The 16542-nt window shown below is 39.2% G+C and overlaps 1 protein-coding gene across 17 annotated transcripts in view; it reads left to right on the top strand.

Annotated features, from left to right (window-relative positions):
- LOC105463142 (sorting nexin 24) overlaps positions 1-16542 on the top strand; it is a 194363-nt gene that overhangs the window by 132423 nt on the left and 45398 nt on the right. The window contains exon 5 of one of the 17 annotated variants that reach the window (XR_011624724.1): positions 3115-3216. The exons of 15 other annotated variants lie outside the window; for them this stretch is intronic. Coding sequence is in view for 1 of the 2 variants with exons in the window: in XM_011710103.3 (XP_011708405.2) it covers positions 3115-3136 (22 nt within the window). In the remaining variant the exon portion in view is untranslated. Of the gene's footprint in view, positions 1-3114; positions 5732-16542 lie in introns of those variants that run through there. One more of the 17 variants, XM_011710103.3, reaches the window with a different exon arrangement.

The raw sequence follows: 16542 nt of genomic DNA, 5'->3' as shown, positions 1-16542 counted from the left end.
GATTAATTGTTTGTTTTGTTCCCTCCCAAGAGAAATGTGGGTGCTTAATCAAGAAAAATAATTTCTTCTGTTGATTTGGCTTATTTGGAGAAAAGATAATTGTGTAAAGGTGGGTATAAAATGATGCCTTTTATAAGAGATATTGCCGCTAACCTACACAAGAGACAAGGATATGGGGAAATAAATGTAAGATACTGAAGAAATGGATGGGGATGGCTCACATTTCTCATAGTAAGTAATTTGGCTGTTGGGCTTTTATTTGTACCGATAGTGCTAGCTAGTGTTGTCATTTGTTTTGTCTGGACCTTTGGAAATCTAATCAAGGAGACAATAGTGTAAAAAAAATCAACAACACTTTTCCAAATTGTTCTTAATTGCTAGAGTACAAAGTGAGCTAAATGCTGTGATGTTTCCAATTAAAGAACCTGGTTCAAGCAGGCACTATTAAATCTATCTTTCCCAATCTGATAAATAAGCTATCAAAGAGTGGAGCCAGATTAATTGAGAGCAATTAGTTCTAGATTTCTTATAATAGGGAATGCGAACCAACATTATTAATGAATCTGGTGGTTTATGGCATGGTAACTGTGTCATTTGTACCTCTGGCATATCAAAAAGGAAAATCGATTAAATGTTATCATATTTCCTATGATTTTTAGTGCCAAAAATATTTGCTTTCCAAAATCTCCAGTTGTATAAGAAGAACATTTGCCATATTCTAAATTAAAGTTGACCCTTGTATTTGGAAAAGAGGAAATGATTAAATTAGAAAGAAGTGTGTATCGTCCCTCTAATAGGAAGGGATAGACTTGCAAACACAAGAATGTCTAGACTAGGCAGAAGTTAGCAAACTTTTTTTATTATTATTATACTTTAAGTTCTAGGGTACATGTGCACAACCTGCAGGTTTGATACATGGGTATACATGTGCCATGTTGGTTGAAGTTAGCAAACTTTTTCTGTGAAAGATTCGATAGTAAATATTTTAGGCCATGTGAGCCATATGGCTGTGTTGCAATTACTCCACTCTGTCATTGTAGTGCAAAAGCTACCATAGATGATACATAAAAAAAAAGAGATGGACTGTGTTGAAACAAAACTTTATTTACAAAGGCAGCAGAAGACCTAATTTGGCTCTTAGGCTGTAATTGACCCCTAGACTAGAGGCTAGTGGCAGGTTGGGCAGATAGGCAACAGTAAGGACTTGAATGGAAGAGCAAGGGCTGGCATAAGGAAGACGTGGATTCAGAGCCCTGAGTCTCCGCTCTGCTGTATAAACTGGGGTAGTTACTTAACCTTTCTGAGCACCAGTCTCCTTTTGTTACTAGAGAGAAAAACAGATACACCACATAGAGTTGTTAATGATGACTAAATTAGCTAAAATACATGAAGCATCATCTAATTCCTAAAATATAACAGGCATACGATAAGAGTAGCTACCATTTTTTCCTCAGATCTGGGCTATATTTAGCTTGTATGTTTTTTCCTCATTTTCCTCAAACCCCAGAATACCCCCAGGAATTCAAGGAGTCTGGAGGTTAATGCCCGGTCTTAAGTATTTAGTCATGAAAATTGAATTTGAAAATATTCTTTCAGGAGCCATCTCACTGACTAAAACCATGACTGATTTAAAATGCTACTTAGGACTATACAAGGCAGAAATTTTAAAGATGATGCAGAATGTTATAACTAGAAAGTTCTGATGGAATCTTTTACCCACTCATCGCATTCATTAATTCATAAAATAAACGTCTTCTAAGAACCTGTGCTGGGCCAGACTCTCTGCAGGTGCTTTACACTTACTATCTCATAGTCCTCACCTAGCTCAGCAGCATCATCTGGTATTGGAAGTCGGTCTGCCTAAATATGAGCTATTTTGTTTAAAACCACGGGTGTAAGCCTATCTGTAAAGTACGTCAGTTTTCCTCAGTAGACAACGTGGTAGCAACCACACTGAAATTGCCTTGAACCTCTTTCAGACCCTGGTGTTCAAGGGAGCCAATCTGAAGAGTGCCAGTGGGAAGCTGGTACCTGAGTGGCAGTGCCCTCTCACTAGTGCGTCTCCAAGGTGGACCATGTACAATGATCCCCTGGGGAGCAGAAAGCAGCCAGTAAACTTGCCATTCTATTTATTTTTCTCTGATAAAAAGATGGATTAAGCTTTATTAATATACCATTTAGACCGATACCAGTACTTTCACAAGTTGAAATGTCAGACTGGCTGGGGTCACATTTGATACGGGCATCCCCACAACCAGAGGCCTGACTTGTTCATTACAGCCCATTGCAATTTGTGGGGCCTGATTAGGTGGACTTGTGAGCTATGTTATCTGCATTCAGCTGAGCCTCACAAAAGGCACACATGGCTTACCAGGAGTCCTGCCAGGAAACCACCGGTTGAAGATTAAACCACAGGCTCACTTGAATGGCAGTAGCACCTGCACTGTCGCTTCTGCAAGTCCTCCTGAAAGTTCTCTGCAGCCCTCCCTTAATCTGACCCTTCAGAGTAAAGGCCCTTTGAACACTAAGTGGGAAAGTAGGTGACTTTTGAAAGAACACAAATCTTGGAGAGAATATTTTGAACATGGATGTTTTTAAAAATGTCTATTATTATGGGATGTTGTTGCCAGAATGAATGTGTGTAACTTATAAAATTCTGTCTACCTACCTTAAAACTTGATTAGGAGACCGAGGCAGGCAGGTCACCTGAGGTCAGGAGTTCAAAGCTAACATGGTGAAATTCCATCTCTACTAAAAATACAAAAGTTAGCCAGGGGTGGTGGCGCACACACCTATAATCCCAGCTATTTGGGAAGCTGAGGCAGGAGAATGGCTTGAACCTGGGAGGCGGAGATTGCAGCAAATTGAGATCATGCTACTGCACTTCAGCCTGGGCAACAGAGTGAGACTCCATCTCAAAACACAAAAAACAAAAAACTTGGAAGTAGAATTTTTAGCCTATTTAAAATGTTTCATAGGAAGAGTTTGGGTGGGTCTTTGACCTCAAATTGTTTTAAATGCAACATTTTCCCATTGTTCTATAAAGAACAACTGTGTGACGTCAAGAAGGGCAATTTCCTGACCAAATCTCATCAGAAAATCTTTGTATTTTAGGTGGACAGAATTGAAAGAATGAGTATTGTGATTTAGCAAGTGCAGTTGTTGGGTCTACTAGTCTTCATAAGATGTTTTGACAATGGCAGTCATTAAAACCAGGTATTTATGAGATAAGCTGAATTTTCAATCACTCTTAAACACAAGGAACAACAATCACTGTGTTGCAGTCTAATAGAGCATATGCATTCACAGTACTCACAAATTAAAGTATTATCACTACTCATATTAGAATAAGAACAGCAAGGTTTTTTGTACCAGTAATAAATACAATAAAATAAAATGTGTTTATTACTTCATATTATTTTAAAATATCTTTTTGTATGTGTTTTATATGGTACCTAATTGACACAGTAGTATCTTGACATCAGGTATAATTAAATATGCACTAAATATGTTAAATATAAATAACCTAAATATGTTAGGGTTCTTTTATTCGAGAAGTATATGATAAAAAACGTTTGGAAAACACTGGTCTAACACTGTTCCATCCTGAATGGAACCTGCTACTCCAGGTTTTAAGTAAAATAGTGTAGTGACAGAGTGTGGAACCTTTTTATTTAAATATATTCTTTTTGTTTATAATTTATTTATAACTTGTTTATAATTTATTACATAAGGTGCTCTATTTTAATAAATCTGTATTTTAAAAGTTCTTTCCCATTCAGAATATGGCCAGCTGTTGCTTGTGGGGTACAAATGGTGGGTTATTTTCAGGCTAGATGAAGGACCTTACTTCCACATAGCTGAATCCAGAGTGAATTCTAGTTGTGGCAATGGAGTTAAGGTATTAAGAAAGTCTAATTCTTTCTAAAATATTTCCTGGTTTTGCCTTCTCTACTTTTTCTTGTTTCCATTTAGAGAATGGGTATTGGTTTTCAAAAAAACACCTGTTCCACAGAGGATGGTGGTGTTCTGAGAGGGAATTGTGGCCTGTATTCCATTTTCACTATTTCCCGACCCTTGCAGCAATTCAGGAAGATGTCGTAACATCTCTTGTCCCAGAGTGCCTTTCATGTAGCTGATACACAAATAAATTGACATTTCTTTTTTTATCTCTCATACACCTGGAATATCAGAGGATATTCCACAGTATTATTCCAGAAAGACATCAGAGCAGTGTGGACATCAGAGCAGTTGGAACTCTGATAATCTGTTTCTGTTATTATTTTAAATCATTCATGATAGGAGACTAATCCTGGATCCCTCTTGCTCCAGTGAGACCTTCTTTATATTCCATAAACATTACCGAATTCAGCACCATCACACCCAGGGTGCCGCCCGTGGGCTTGCTTATTTCAGGCATTACTATTCTTTGTCTCTACACCGCCCACCCACCCACCCCTATTCAAGACTTTCTCCATGGGCCTCTCTTGTACTATTTTGGAAAAATCTGGGCCTTTCTTAGTTCTTTTATAAAAACTACTGTCTTCACTAAAATCAGGCCCATGACTGTGCCCTGGAAGCTATTTGTGATTAGTCAAAATAGTGCCTTCCTTGTTTGTCCTCACTGCTGCCACTGCCGTTTTCATTGTTTACTGCTTTGTTCCTTTCCTCTAAGATCATCATGGCAGTTCTCATTTGCTCTGGCTCCTCTGGCTCACTCTCAGAGTTTCTGGGTAGATATTCCTTTTCATGATATCTACCTGCCTACCTACCAAACTACCTACTGAACTTTTTCATTTGAAGATATTCCTCCTGGACTACTTGTTTATAGTTTATTAAATGAGGTGCTCTATTTCTAAAAACTTTATTTTCAAAGTCCTTTCCCATTTAGAATGCGGCATACTCTTGCTTGTGGGGTATATATCTCTGATGGTGATAACTACCTACCAAAAACCTCCTTGCCAACTACAAAATTGTGATATAAGAATATCTTAGGCCAGGTATTCGGAATTCCAGCCTTATTCTGCACAAATCTGTTTCTTTTTTTTTTTTTTTTTTTTTTTTTTTTTGAGACGGAGTCTCGCTCTGTCACCCAGGCTAAAGTGCAGTGGCACAATCTCTGCTCACTGCAAGCACTGCCTCCAGGGTTCACGCCATTCTCCTGCCTCAGCCTCCCGAGTTGCTGGGACTACAGGTGCCTGCCACCAGGTTCGGCTAATTTTTTGTATTTTTAGTAGAGACGGAGTTTTACCGTGTTAGCCAGGATGGGCTCGATCTCCTGACCTCGTGATCCGCCTGCCTTGGCCTCTCAAAGTGCTGGGATTACAGGTGTGAGCCACCGCGCCTGGCCATATTCTGCACAAATCTTATGTGTCAGCCACACTAGCATACTAACTAACCTCTTGACTTGGCCCTTGTGATTATAGACCCTGTACCTGCTACCCTTCCCTTTTCTCATCTCTGCTTACCAAGCTACCCCATAGGCTTACTCCAGTACATCCTTGTGTTAGGGTTCTCTAGAGGGACAGAACTAATAGGAGAGATGTGTATATGAAGGGGAGTTTATTAAGATTAATTGACTCACACAATCCCAAGGTGAAGTCTCACTATAGGCTCTTTGCAAGCTAAGGAGCAGGGAAGCCAATCCAAGTCCCAGAACCTCAAAAGTAGAGAAGCTGACAGTGCAGCCTTCAGTCTCTGGCCAAAGGCCTGAGAACCCCTGGCAAACCACTGGTGTAACTTTAAGAGTCCAAAAGCTGAAGAACTTGGAGTCTGATGTTTGAGGGTAGGAAGCATCCAGCATGGGAGAAAGATGAAGGCTGGAAGACTCAGCAGGTCACCTTCTTCTACCTTCTGCCTGCTTTATCCTGGTTGCGCTGGCAGCTGATCACATGGTGCCCACCCAGACTGAGGGTGGGTTGGTGTCTCCCAGTCACTGACTCAGATGTTGATCTCCTTTGGCAGCACCCTCACAGACACACCCAGGAACAATACTTTGCATCCTTGAATCCAATCAAATTGACACTCAGTATTAACCATCACAAGTCCACCCCTTATCAACTTGAACCCATACACATCTTCTGAAATCATACTTAATCTTCAAGTAAAGACAATAATAAGGTCATAATTATGTGTAACGTAATACAGCTATTCTTCATGCAACCGGAAGCTCACTAATCCTTAACCTAAATGTTATTACATGAAGTAAACAACATTTAAATGCTGATAAGAAATCCATTTATCTTATATCACATGATAAAGGAAAAAGAAAGGAAATAAAATGAAGATATTTTCTTAAGTGTATCCTTGCACAAACATGTTCTGTTAAAAATAAGGAGGAAATATGACAATTACAGTCCAATTTATGCAACTGGTCACGTGATCATAGCTGGTATTGATGACTACCTTCTTCTACTGTCTATTCTGTATTCCGTTTGCCCTCAGCCAGCACCTCAGTGGGTCGTGGTTTTTTACCTGGTGGAGTGACCCAAACCTTCATTCCTGAAGGATCTGGGCCATTTGTAGTCCTGCCTGGATTGAGCTGTTGTAGTTTCCCTTTCACCTTAATCACAGGGCATGGTAATATTAAGAACCATCCTAAAGGATCTCTTGTATTCCACACATACTCTTCCTTTCTCCATTGTGGAGTAGTAGACTGATTTCATCTTGATGGTCTTGGTCAGTCACCCCAACCAACACTGTAACTCCCTGCTTAGCCTGTTGACTTAGAGGTAGGAAGAGCTCATAGTGTCCAGGTGGCAATCTGAACTTCCAGTTTAATGGAATCATTGTTGTATCTCCTGGTGGCAGCATTCCTCCCTCTGGAATTAATACCTTTAGGTCAGCAGAATGTAATGTCAAGGGAACAGAAAGCAAACATTTTGCTAGTGGGTCACTAGGGGTGATGGTAAATGGTGCCACTTCTGCTTCCACCCCTTGATTCCTCGACCCATGAAGAGAAGCAGTACCATCTATTGGATGCTGGTTCAGAGCATACAAAGCCTTCTAGAGAACTGCCCCAGCCCACCAAAGTATTGTCACCTAGTTGGCATTGTAATTGTGTCTTCAAAAGGCCATTACGTCATTTTGTCAATCCAACTGCTTCAGGATAATGGGAAAAATGGTAAGACAGTGAATTTCAGGAGCATGATCCCACTACTGCACTTCTTTAGCTGTAAAGTGAGTGCCTTGATCAGAGGCAATGCTGTGTGAAATACCATGACTATGGATAAGGCATTCTGTGAGTCCACAGATGGTAGTCTTGGCAGAAGCATTGTGTGCAGGATAGGCAAACCCATGTCCGGAGTAAGTGTCTATTCTGGTGAGGACAAACCTCTGCCTTTTCCATGATGGAAGAGGTCCAGTATAATCAACTTGCCACCAAGTAGCTGGCTGATCACCGCAAGGAATGGTGTCATATTGTGGGCTCAGTGATAGTCTCTGCTTTTGGCAAATCGGGCAGTCAGTGGTGGCCATAGCTAGGTCAGCCTTGCTGAGTGTAAGTCCATGTTGCCGAGCCCATGCATGATCTCCATCCCTGACACCATGGCCACTTTGTTCATGGGCCCATTGGGCAATGACAAGGATAGCTGAGGAAAGAGACTGAGTGGTTTACACAGAACGAGTCATCCTATCCACTTGATTATTAAAATGCTCCTCTGCTGAGGTCATCCTTTTTGTGAACACTCATATGGGATATTAATATCTTCACAGTTTAACCACTCAGAGGCGTCCATCCACATAACTCTTCCCCAGATTTCTTTGTCACCAATTTTCTAATCATGCTTCTTCCAAGGCCCTGACCATCCAGCCAAACCATTGGCTACAGCCCATGAATCAGTGTATAATCACACATCAGACCATTTCTCCTCCCATGCAAAGTGCACAGCCAGGTGCACTGCTCAAAGTTCTGCCCACTGGGAAGATTTCCCTTCACCGCTGTCCTTCAGGGATGTCCTAGAAAGGGGCATAGTGCTGCAGCTGTCCACTGTCAGGTGGTGCCTGCATATCATGCAGAACCATCTGTGAACCAGGACCTAGTCATCTCTTCCACTGATCATAGGAACTCCCTATGAAGCCATTGGTGCAGGCTGGGGAGAAGAAGGCAGGATGGCAGTAGTGGCAACCATGGGCATTTGAGCCATTTCTTCATGTAACTTACTTGTGCCTTCAGGACCTGCTCAAGCCTGATTATGTATATATCACTTCCATTTAATGATGAAAAGCTGCTGTGCATGACCCATCTTATGGCTAGATGGATCAAAAAGTACCCTGCTCATGATAGGCAGTGCAGGTTGCACGGTAAGTTGGCGACCCATAGTCAAGCGTTCGGTTTCTACCAAAACCGAGTAACAAGCCAAGAGCTGTCTCTCAAAAGGAGAGTAGTTATCTGCAGATGATGGCAGGGTCTTGCTCCAAAAATCTTAGAGGGCTTTGCTGTAATTCGCCTATGAGGGCCTGTCAAAGGCTCCAAACAGTATCCCTATCTGCCCCTGACACCTCAAGCACCATTGGATTTGCTGGGTCATATGGCTCAAGCGGCAGAGCAGCTTGCACAACAGCCTGGACTTGCTGCAGAGCCTTCTCCTGTTCTGGACCCCACTCGAAACTGGCAGCCTTTCAGGTCACTCAATAAATGGGCTGGAGTAACACACCCAAATGAGGAATGTGTTGCCTCCTAAATCCAAATAGGTCCATTAGGCATTGAGCTGCCTCTTTCTTGGTTGTAGGAGGGGCCAAATGCAGCAACTTATCCTTCACCTTAGAAGGAATATCTCAACAGGCCCCACACCACTGGACCCCTAAAAATTTCACTGAGGTAGGAAGTACCTGAATTTTAGTCAGATTTATTTCTTAACCTCTGGCATGCAAGTGTCTCACCAATAAGTCCAATGTGCTTGCTACTTTTTGCTCACCGGATCCAGTCAGCATAATGTTGTCAATGTTATGGACCAGTGTGATACCTTGTGGAAGGGAAAAGCGATCACAATCTCTGTGAACAAGATTATGACACAAAATCAGAGAGTTGATGTACTCCAGGGTAGGACAGTGAAGGTGTATTGCTGGCCTTGTCAGCTGAAGGCAAATTGCTTCTGGTGGGCCTTATGGACAGAAATGGAGAAAAAGGCATTTGCCAAATCAATGGCTGTATTCCAGGTACCAGGAAATGTGTTAATTTGCTCAGGCAATGAAACCATATCTGGCACAGCAGCTGCAGTTGGAGTTACCACTTGGCTAAGCTTACGCTAATACACTGTCATTCTCCAAAATCCATCTGTCTTCTGCAGAGGCCAAATAGGAGAGTTGAATGGATATGTGGTGGAGATCACTACCCCTGCATCTCTCAAGTCCTTGATGGTGGCACTAATCTCTGTAATCCCTCCAGGGATACGATGTTTTTGATTACTATTTTTCTAGGTAGAGGCAGCTCTAATGGCTTCCATTCGGCCTTTCCCACCATAATTGCCCTCACCTTACCAGCCAGGGAGCCAATGTGCGGGTACTGCCAGCTGTTAAGCATGTCTATACCAATTACGCATTCTGGCATTGGGGAAATGACCACAGGATGAGTCCAGGGAACCAGTGGACCTAACACTCCATGAATTCCCTGACCTCCATAAGCCCCTACTTTAACTGGAGGACCACAGTGATGTTTTGGGCTCTTTGGAATCAATGTCAGCTCAGACTTTTCTTAATTCTCCACACCCAGGTATGCTATTCCTAAATGCTAATACACTTTAGTTGCCCATTACCCCATCACATTTTTCCTTCTGTTATAGCTCTTAGGGTTCTCCATACCAGATTACCAGTTATAGGTCTTAGTTCTCCACACCAGATTACCAGTCCTATATGTCACCCGTCTGTGCTCCCCACAGTGTCATCTAACTTGAGCTCAATCCTTCTTGATTGTTGTCCCAAGGCTGCCAGATAGATATTTTGGTTCTGATGATATTTGATAATATTTTAATCCTTCTTTTTGTTTGCTAAAAGTAAACTTATGGTTTTCTGTTCTTTGATAGTTTGGAACATAATCTTATATTTAAATGAGTCATGTCTGCATGATTTCATTATGTAGTATTTCATTGTATTATATTCTCTACATTGATAGGGATATTTCTGTATTACTTGATATATTCAACTTTTGAAATTAAGCTGCATAAATATTTTTAAATTTTGTACAGCAAAAATGTCACCACAAATTCAAATCCAAGGACAAAAAGACTGAACAAATATATTCAAGATATATGACAAAGGTCTAATTCCTATGATATGCAAAGAGCTTTTACAAATCATTAGGAGGAAGGCAATCTAATAAGAAAATTGGCAGAATTCATTCATTTAAAAATCATTATAAATGATCAGTAAACAGGGGAAAAGATACTTGATTAATCAAGCAATGTGATAACGTATTAACTTTTGGATCTGCAAAGATTAAAACAAAACATTTGTACCCATCACTGGTAAGGGTACAAAGGAATAATCATTCCCATATACCTTTAAGGGAACTGAAATTGTAGCAACCTTTTGAGAAACTAACTTGGCAATTTCTTCTCTATGAATCTATCCTACAAGTATTCTTACATAATTTGGCTGTGCTGTATGTAAGGCATTTTCATTGCAATATAATTATTAAAATTGCCCAATAAGAGGGGATTTGGTTTAAAATGTATTGGAATATTCATATAGTGGAAAGATTTACAAAATGCTCCATGGAAGTTCAAAAGAATGCTTTAAATGTATGTATTCTCATAAGGAAAGATGTCCAACACCTATGGCTGATATAGGAAGAAATACGGGAAATTCTCCAGAGACACTTTTTTTAAATAGTTTGTCTTCTAATCAGTAACATTCACAATTTGGAGGTCTGTGAAGACCAAAATGTGGGAAATCTTATAATCACTCAGTCATAAAACAAAAACAAAAATAGGCAAAAAGATCTTTTTATGATTGGAGTTGTTTAAAGTGCTATTTAAGTATAAGAAATCTGTGGTATTTTTTCTCATAGCCACAACTTCCTGTTGTTATTCTTCTTATTAGCAAGACAAATAACATGAGTTTAGTAATTGTGCCGTATTATCACTAGCCAAATAAGAGAATTTGCTGTAGAAGTGCAAGGATGAAAGTCACTCTTCCAGATTGATGCTATTTATTTTTCATTGGCACACAAAAGGTTGCTAACATCCCCTGGTCAGGTTCTGCCAGCCCTTTACACCAGTAATTGTATTGTTCCATGTCTTTATCAAGGAATCCCCTGCCAGTGAGTTTTCGGGAGGGACAAGTGTCAAGAGAAGCCACAATGAAGTCCCTGTGATTGAGCAAAGATAACGCTGCTGAGGTCGTTCTACAAAACTTGTCAGTTTGCTGCCCAAGTAAATGCCTAGAGTGCGTAAAACACAGAGCACAGTGACCCCAGGAAGAAAAATCAATTGCAATTCATATTTCATATGTCTATAATTGCTTGTGAGAGCATGGCAGCGGTTTGTTTGCAGGACAGCTTTTCCTCTCCTGTTGTTTCCTTTCTTTTCCCTTTTGTAATGGTATGTCTTTCATATGCTCTGATTTACAGTGGAGCAAAATTTGGATTTTTTTTTCTTATCCACATTACCATTCTTATTACTGATGCCCTGTACTGGATTTGGTAGTGCATTGCACTGTAGACAGGCATAGACCATATAGTAGAAATGGTTATTTTGCTTTGAGATTCTTGAAGGTGTGGGTTGGTGTACTTTGTTTTGCTTTGAAGTAAAGAAATGGGGTTGTGAAAGAAACCATCTTTTATTCATAGAGTTATTCATTTATTAGGGTTTTAAACATTAAAAGTGAATTTTTACTTGTGGCTGTGGTCTTAAATGCTTTTTCATCAGAACAGGGGACCCATAATACCTGCTAATTTTTAAAATCACCCAATCTATCAACTCTCTCTTGCTCCAACCCACCCCCACCCCTTCCCAATACACACACTTTCTCACACGTAGCTACTTTTAGATTCGTAGTCCTTCTGTGGACTGAGATGTCATAGGGATAGAGAAAATGCTGCTCACTTTATGGATTACTGTTAGGTCAACAAAACTTTGGCAGCATTGATTAACTTGACAGTGAGTACAGCAGTACATTTATCACTTATGGCTGTGCTGTAGAAAATCTAATAAGAGGCAAACAATTCCCTTTAGAGCAGTAACAGGTTCACTGTGGCTAACGGTGCATGCACTGGAAATTTCTGCCTTTAAATTATACCCTTGCTGCTGGTTGACTCAAAGCTACTGCACTTCTATAGTCACGCTGTTGCTGCTAATGTCATCACAATTTTTTGACTTAAATAAGTATTTAAATTGTTAAGAATATATAGTATTTAAACATCAGAGTAGAGGAATTAGTTATACTTCTAAGACTATGATTTTAAAGTAATAGCTGGAAATAGAGAGTTCTATTGTTTGAGTTCTTATGATGATACAAATATCACAAGGAAATTACTTCCCACAATCACCATAAAATTTAGCCTGTTTCATAATGGAGAACTTCGGGGAAAATTTTAGTCTCAGCTAAATATTTTGTAAAGTATTTGTAATAGTCTTTGATGTGAAATGATATACAAACATTGATAAGAATTTGGTGGAATATGTCATTGGTTTTTTCCCTCATATTAAAGATATCCTGGTAAGACTTTTCATACTTATTTTCCTTTCTCCTGTATAACAAATAGCATTACTCATTTTTCCCATGTATTATTTAGATCTTTTAACAATGCACTTTGGTATACATTTGAAAAACTAGGACAAAATATGTTCATTGAATAACACAAATTATATCTAATGATTAGAGAAGTATTTACAAGTGTGATAAATTTAGTAGACTAGGGTAAAGAATAACAAGATTAGGTTTTGAACTGTTTTGTAATAGTTATCTGGAAAAGTAAAGAGTATTTGATTAATAGGTAACTTGTAACTTTATAGCATGCAGAAAATCTAAAAACATGCTAAAACAAAAGGCATCTTCTCAGGGGCAGTTCTAATTTCACATGGCACTATTTTTTTTTCTATCAAACTGCTTGTGAGACTTTGTAGAAAGATATCTAATTTATCTTATTTTTATTCCTGTGCTACCCTAGAATTCACAGTTCCGCTGGAGATATCCAGTTAAAATGGAAAAGTTCCCCGCATTTTTAGTGTTTTCAGTTTTGCTAGGAAACAGTCTTCAATTGAGGGCTTTTATACGGTAGCATCTGTGAGATGATATAGTTTTCTTTGTTGGGAGAAAGTATTCTGCTTGAATCAATTGTCAAGAGGTTTAATATAATAAGGCAGCTTGTGGTATGACTGAAAGAAGCACTGTGCACAAGAAATTCCCACAGCAGTTTGTTTTTAGAAGAAAAACTGAGTTCACCTGAAACATGAATACATTGAAAACTAAGACTTAATAAGGCTGAGCTGAGAAAGAGCTGAAAAGGTTGCTGTCCAAAGGCCCATGTCAGTGATCTCATCCAATATTTGTCTTTGAAATTCTAAAAGGCATATAAACCAAAATTACTTTTTCTCAGGCTTTGGGAAGTACTGGCTTGAATCAGTAACATTCAAGCCTGTTGATGTTAGTGTTTTGATTTAATTCAATGAGAATGTATTCTATGTAATCTACAGGATAAATGTAATGTATCCCTTCTAAAACAGTCTTTTCTGAAAGAGCTACGTCTACCACTCTGGATTTCACAGGTTACAATAGTAGTACCCCCACCACTTGCCCTCGTGAACAGAGGCCGGATATTGATTAACTATCACGCTGGCATCAGAACTACTCTTAGGATTCAATTTTTTTGTTGTTTTGCATATTTTATTGATCAAAGTGGTAAATGAGCATCAAGCGTGCAAGAAGACGATGAATTGTTTACTTGCATAAAATAACCTTTCAATAAGGGAAGATGCATGGCTTACACTTTGGTTCTGTTCTGCGGCCCGAAGCAGATGGCATTCAGCTGCTATTGATTTGCTTCCATAGTTAAGGAGCAGCCTGCAACCCGGCATGCCCACTGCATTGTGAAAAGGGGTGTAGATCTGGGGACCAGGGTGGAAGCCAAGAAGGGCTGATGAGCCCACCCCCAAATCCTAAAGAAAAAAAATTTTGTTTGGAAACCATGCATACCTACTTAAATGAAAACTTGAATTAATATAATTAGATGTGATAGGGACACTTTATGCACTGGTGCTTTTAAAGAAAGAACTTTTTTGGTCATCATTTATGCAGATGTCTCCAGTGAATAACAAATACAGTAATAATCACAGAATACTAATTTTAAGCATGTGATATTTGAAGAAAACTAAATAAAAGCTCTCCTCCTGCCTTCGGGGTAAAATTAGGTCATCTTTAGGTACACCACATAATGCCCACCGTTGAGCTTTCTGGCCTTAAATGAAAATGAACATGCAAGTTGTGCTGACAGCCCACCTCTCCATGTTTACCAGTTGTGCCGTCTCCATTTATTCAGCAGTCCCCCGGAATCCTTTGTCAGCAGCCACATTTGGTTTTAAAATGTCTTTCCTTAATAGATAGTTGCAGATGTTGAATTTATAAACATTTTCCTTGAAGCTGTGTCTAACAATGACTATATCTCAAAAACTAGGATAGGTAGGCTAACCTGCCGATGGTGGGGTTTTTCCCTTCATTTTCCAGACTTGTTAAATATCAAAAATCCTTTTGTCAAAAACAATAGGAAGAAATAGTAAGTATACTTACATCATAAAACATACATTTTATTCAATAATACATTAGTCATGTTTAGCCAGCTTTAATTTTTTGCAATTTTTTTTTTACAATTTATAAATTTAAATGTGAGTAACAAGAAAATTATAATGAAATTATTTGCCCGTAATAGCAGAACTCTGCAGATCTACTTTACTGGGTTCTTCTCACAAACAACCTGTTACATCAAATAATTGTTTTAAAAGCATTTCAGTAACTGTTATTCCTTATAATGGAAATGTTTTATTGTATGCTATTTTTCTTATTTGTGGAGGAGAGAGGCAAGTTCACTTTGCTTATCCCAAGTAAATGTTAGCTTGGTCTCTTCCCAATATCCGCTCCTACTCTGGCAATAAAGAGTTTGGGGTTGAAATTTAATTTACTTTCTTCTGTAACAAAATGAAGTTGCATTTCATATTTTTGACCTTCTCTCCTTCCAGTACTAGAAAACTCAAGCTTTTCACATAAGAGACAATCTTGACAAGCAGACGGAGTTTAAGGTGCAAGAGGCACACTTGAAATGCCGGTGTGCTGAGTCGGGATGTGTGCCTTGACTAATTTACTTATTCTGTGCCCCTTCCAGTATCTAGTGTGACAGAGAATACCTACAGCATGCTTTGCCCCTGAAATAAGAGCTTTCATTTCCAAGGTGGGAAAAGACTAGTTGGCATCAGGCTTGTCAGACTCAAAAGGAAGTTGAAAAGAAAGAAGACCTTCCTTCTATAGGTTGCTGTTGGTGGGAGACCTGTTCAAATGTGGGAACAGAGAACCATTGCCTCTGAAATTGCCGGTGCTCCTGCCTTGTCCCATACAAATGAGAGCTGCGTCCATGGGTCAAAGGGAATCCGTAAGCTTAAAGTGCAGATGATATTGTAGGGTAGGGAAGATACTTGAATACTTCTAAACCAAGCTCCCAGCACTCCATTTGCATGCCAGAGTGTTGATTGTGAAAAAATTAAAGCAAAATTATTAAGTTTAGAACTTGTCTTAATTCATGCAAAACATACGTTATTTGTGCCAATTTAGTATGTTTTCAGGAGATAAGTAGTATTTCTGCCTTGACATACAATTAGATATATTAAAAGTGGTATGCTTAATTAGCTTTTCATCAGAAAAATTCCTCCCCATTCTCTTGACAACACCCTACACTGAGTATTAGCCATAGTCTTTTTGCTGACCCAGGAAAAACTTGGTCAGCATCTTCTAGTATTTATTTAGCCAAATCCTCTGACAACTTGACTCTTAAATATCAGCTATAGGAGAGTGAAAAGATGAAAAAGATGTACTTTTAAAAAGTTTTACTGAGGTATAATTTACATAGCATAAAATGCACATATTATAAGTGTACCATTAAATCATTTATAGGAAATTTATAGAGTTGTCTGACCATCAGCACAATATAGTTTTAGAATATTTATAACAACCTCAATATTTGCATCATGCCCATAGAGTGTACTTTTTTGTCTGTACAGTTTAAGAAATTTTCATTATAAACTTGAGATTTTAAAAATCAAATACATGTTTTGTTTTGGGGGTTTTTTGTTTGTTTGTTTGTTTGTTTGGGTTTTTTTTTTGAGACGGAGTCTCGTTCTGTCTCCCAGACTAGAGTACAATGGCACGATCCCTGCTAACTGCAACCTCTGCCTCCCAGGCTCAAGTGATTCTCCTGCCTCAGCCTCCCAAGTAGCTGGGATTAAAAGTGGTGATGCCTTCCTTTTCTTATCCATTAGTTTTTGACTCAACTCACTTGTCCGTTTCAGGTTTGGAAGGTGGCTTGTCCTTGGAATGTAAACCACCTTGGAAGGTTATGGCTGT

Source organism: Macaca nemestrina, chromosome 6, assembly GCF_043159975.1.
Source record: "Macaca nemestrina isolate mMacNem1 chromosome 6, mMacNem.hap1, whole genome shotgun sequence".
Classification (NCBI taxonomy): Eukaryota; Metazoa; Chordata; class Mammalia; order Primates; family Cercopithecidae; genus Macaca; species Macaca nemestrina.
Note: the sequence above shows the minus strand (reverse complement) of the source record. Positions and strands in the feature narration are given on the sequence as shown.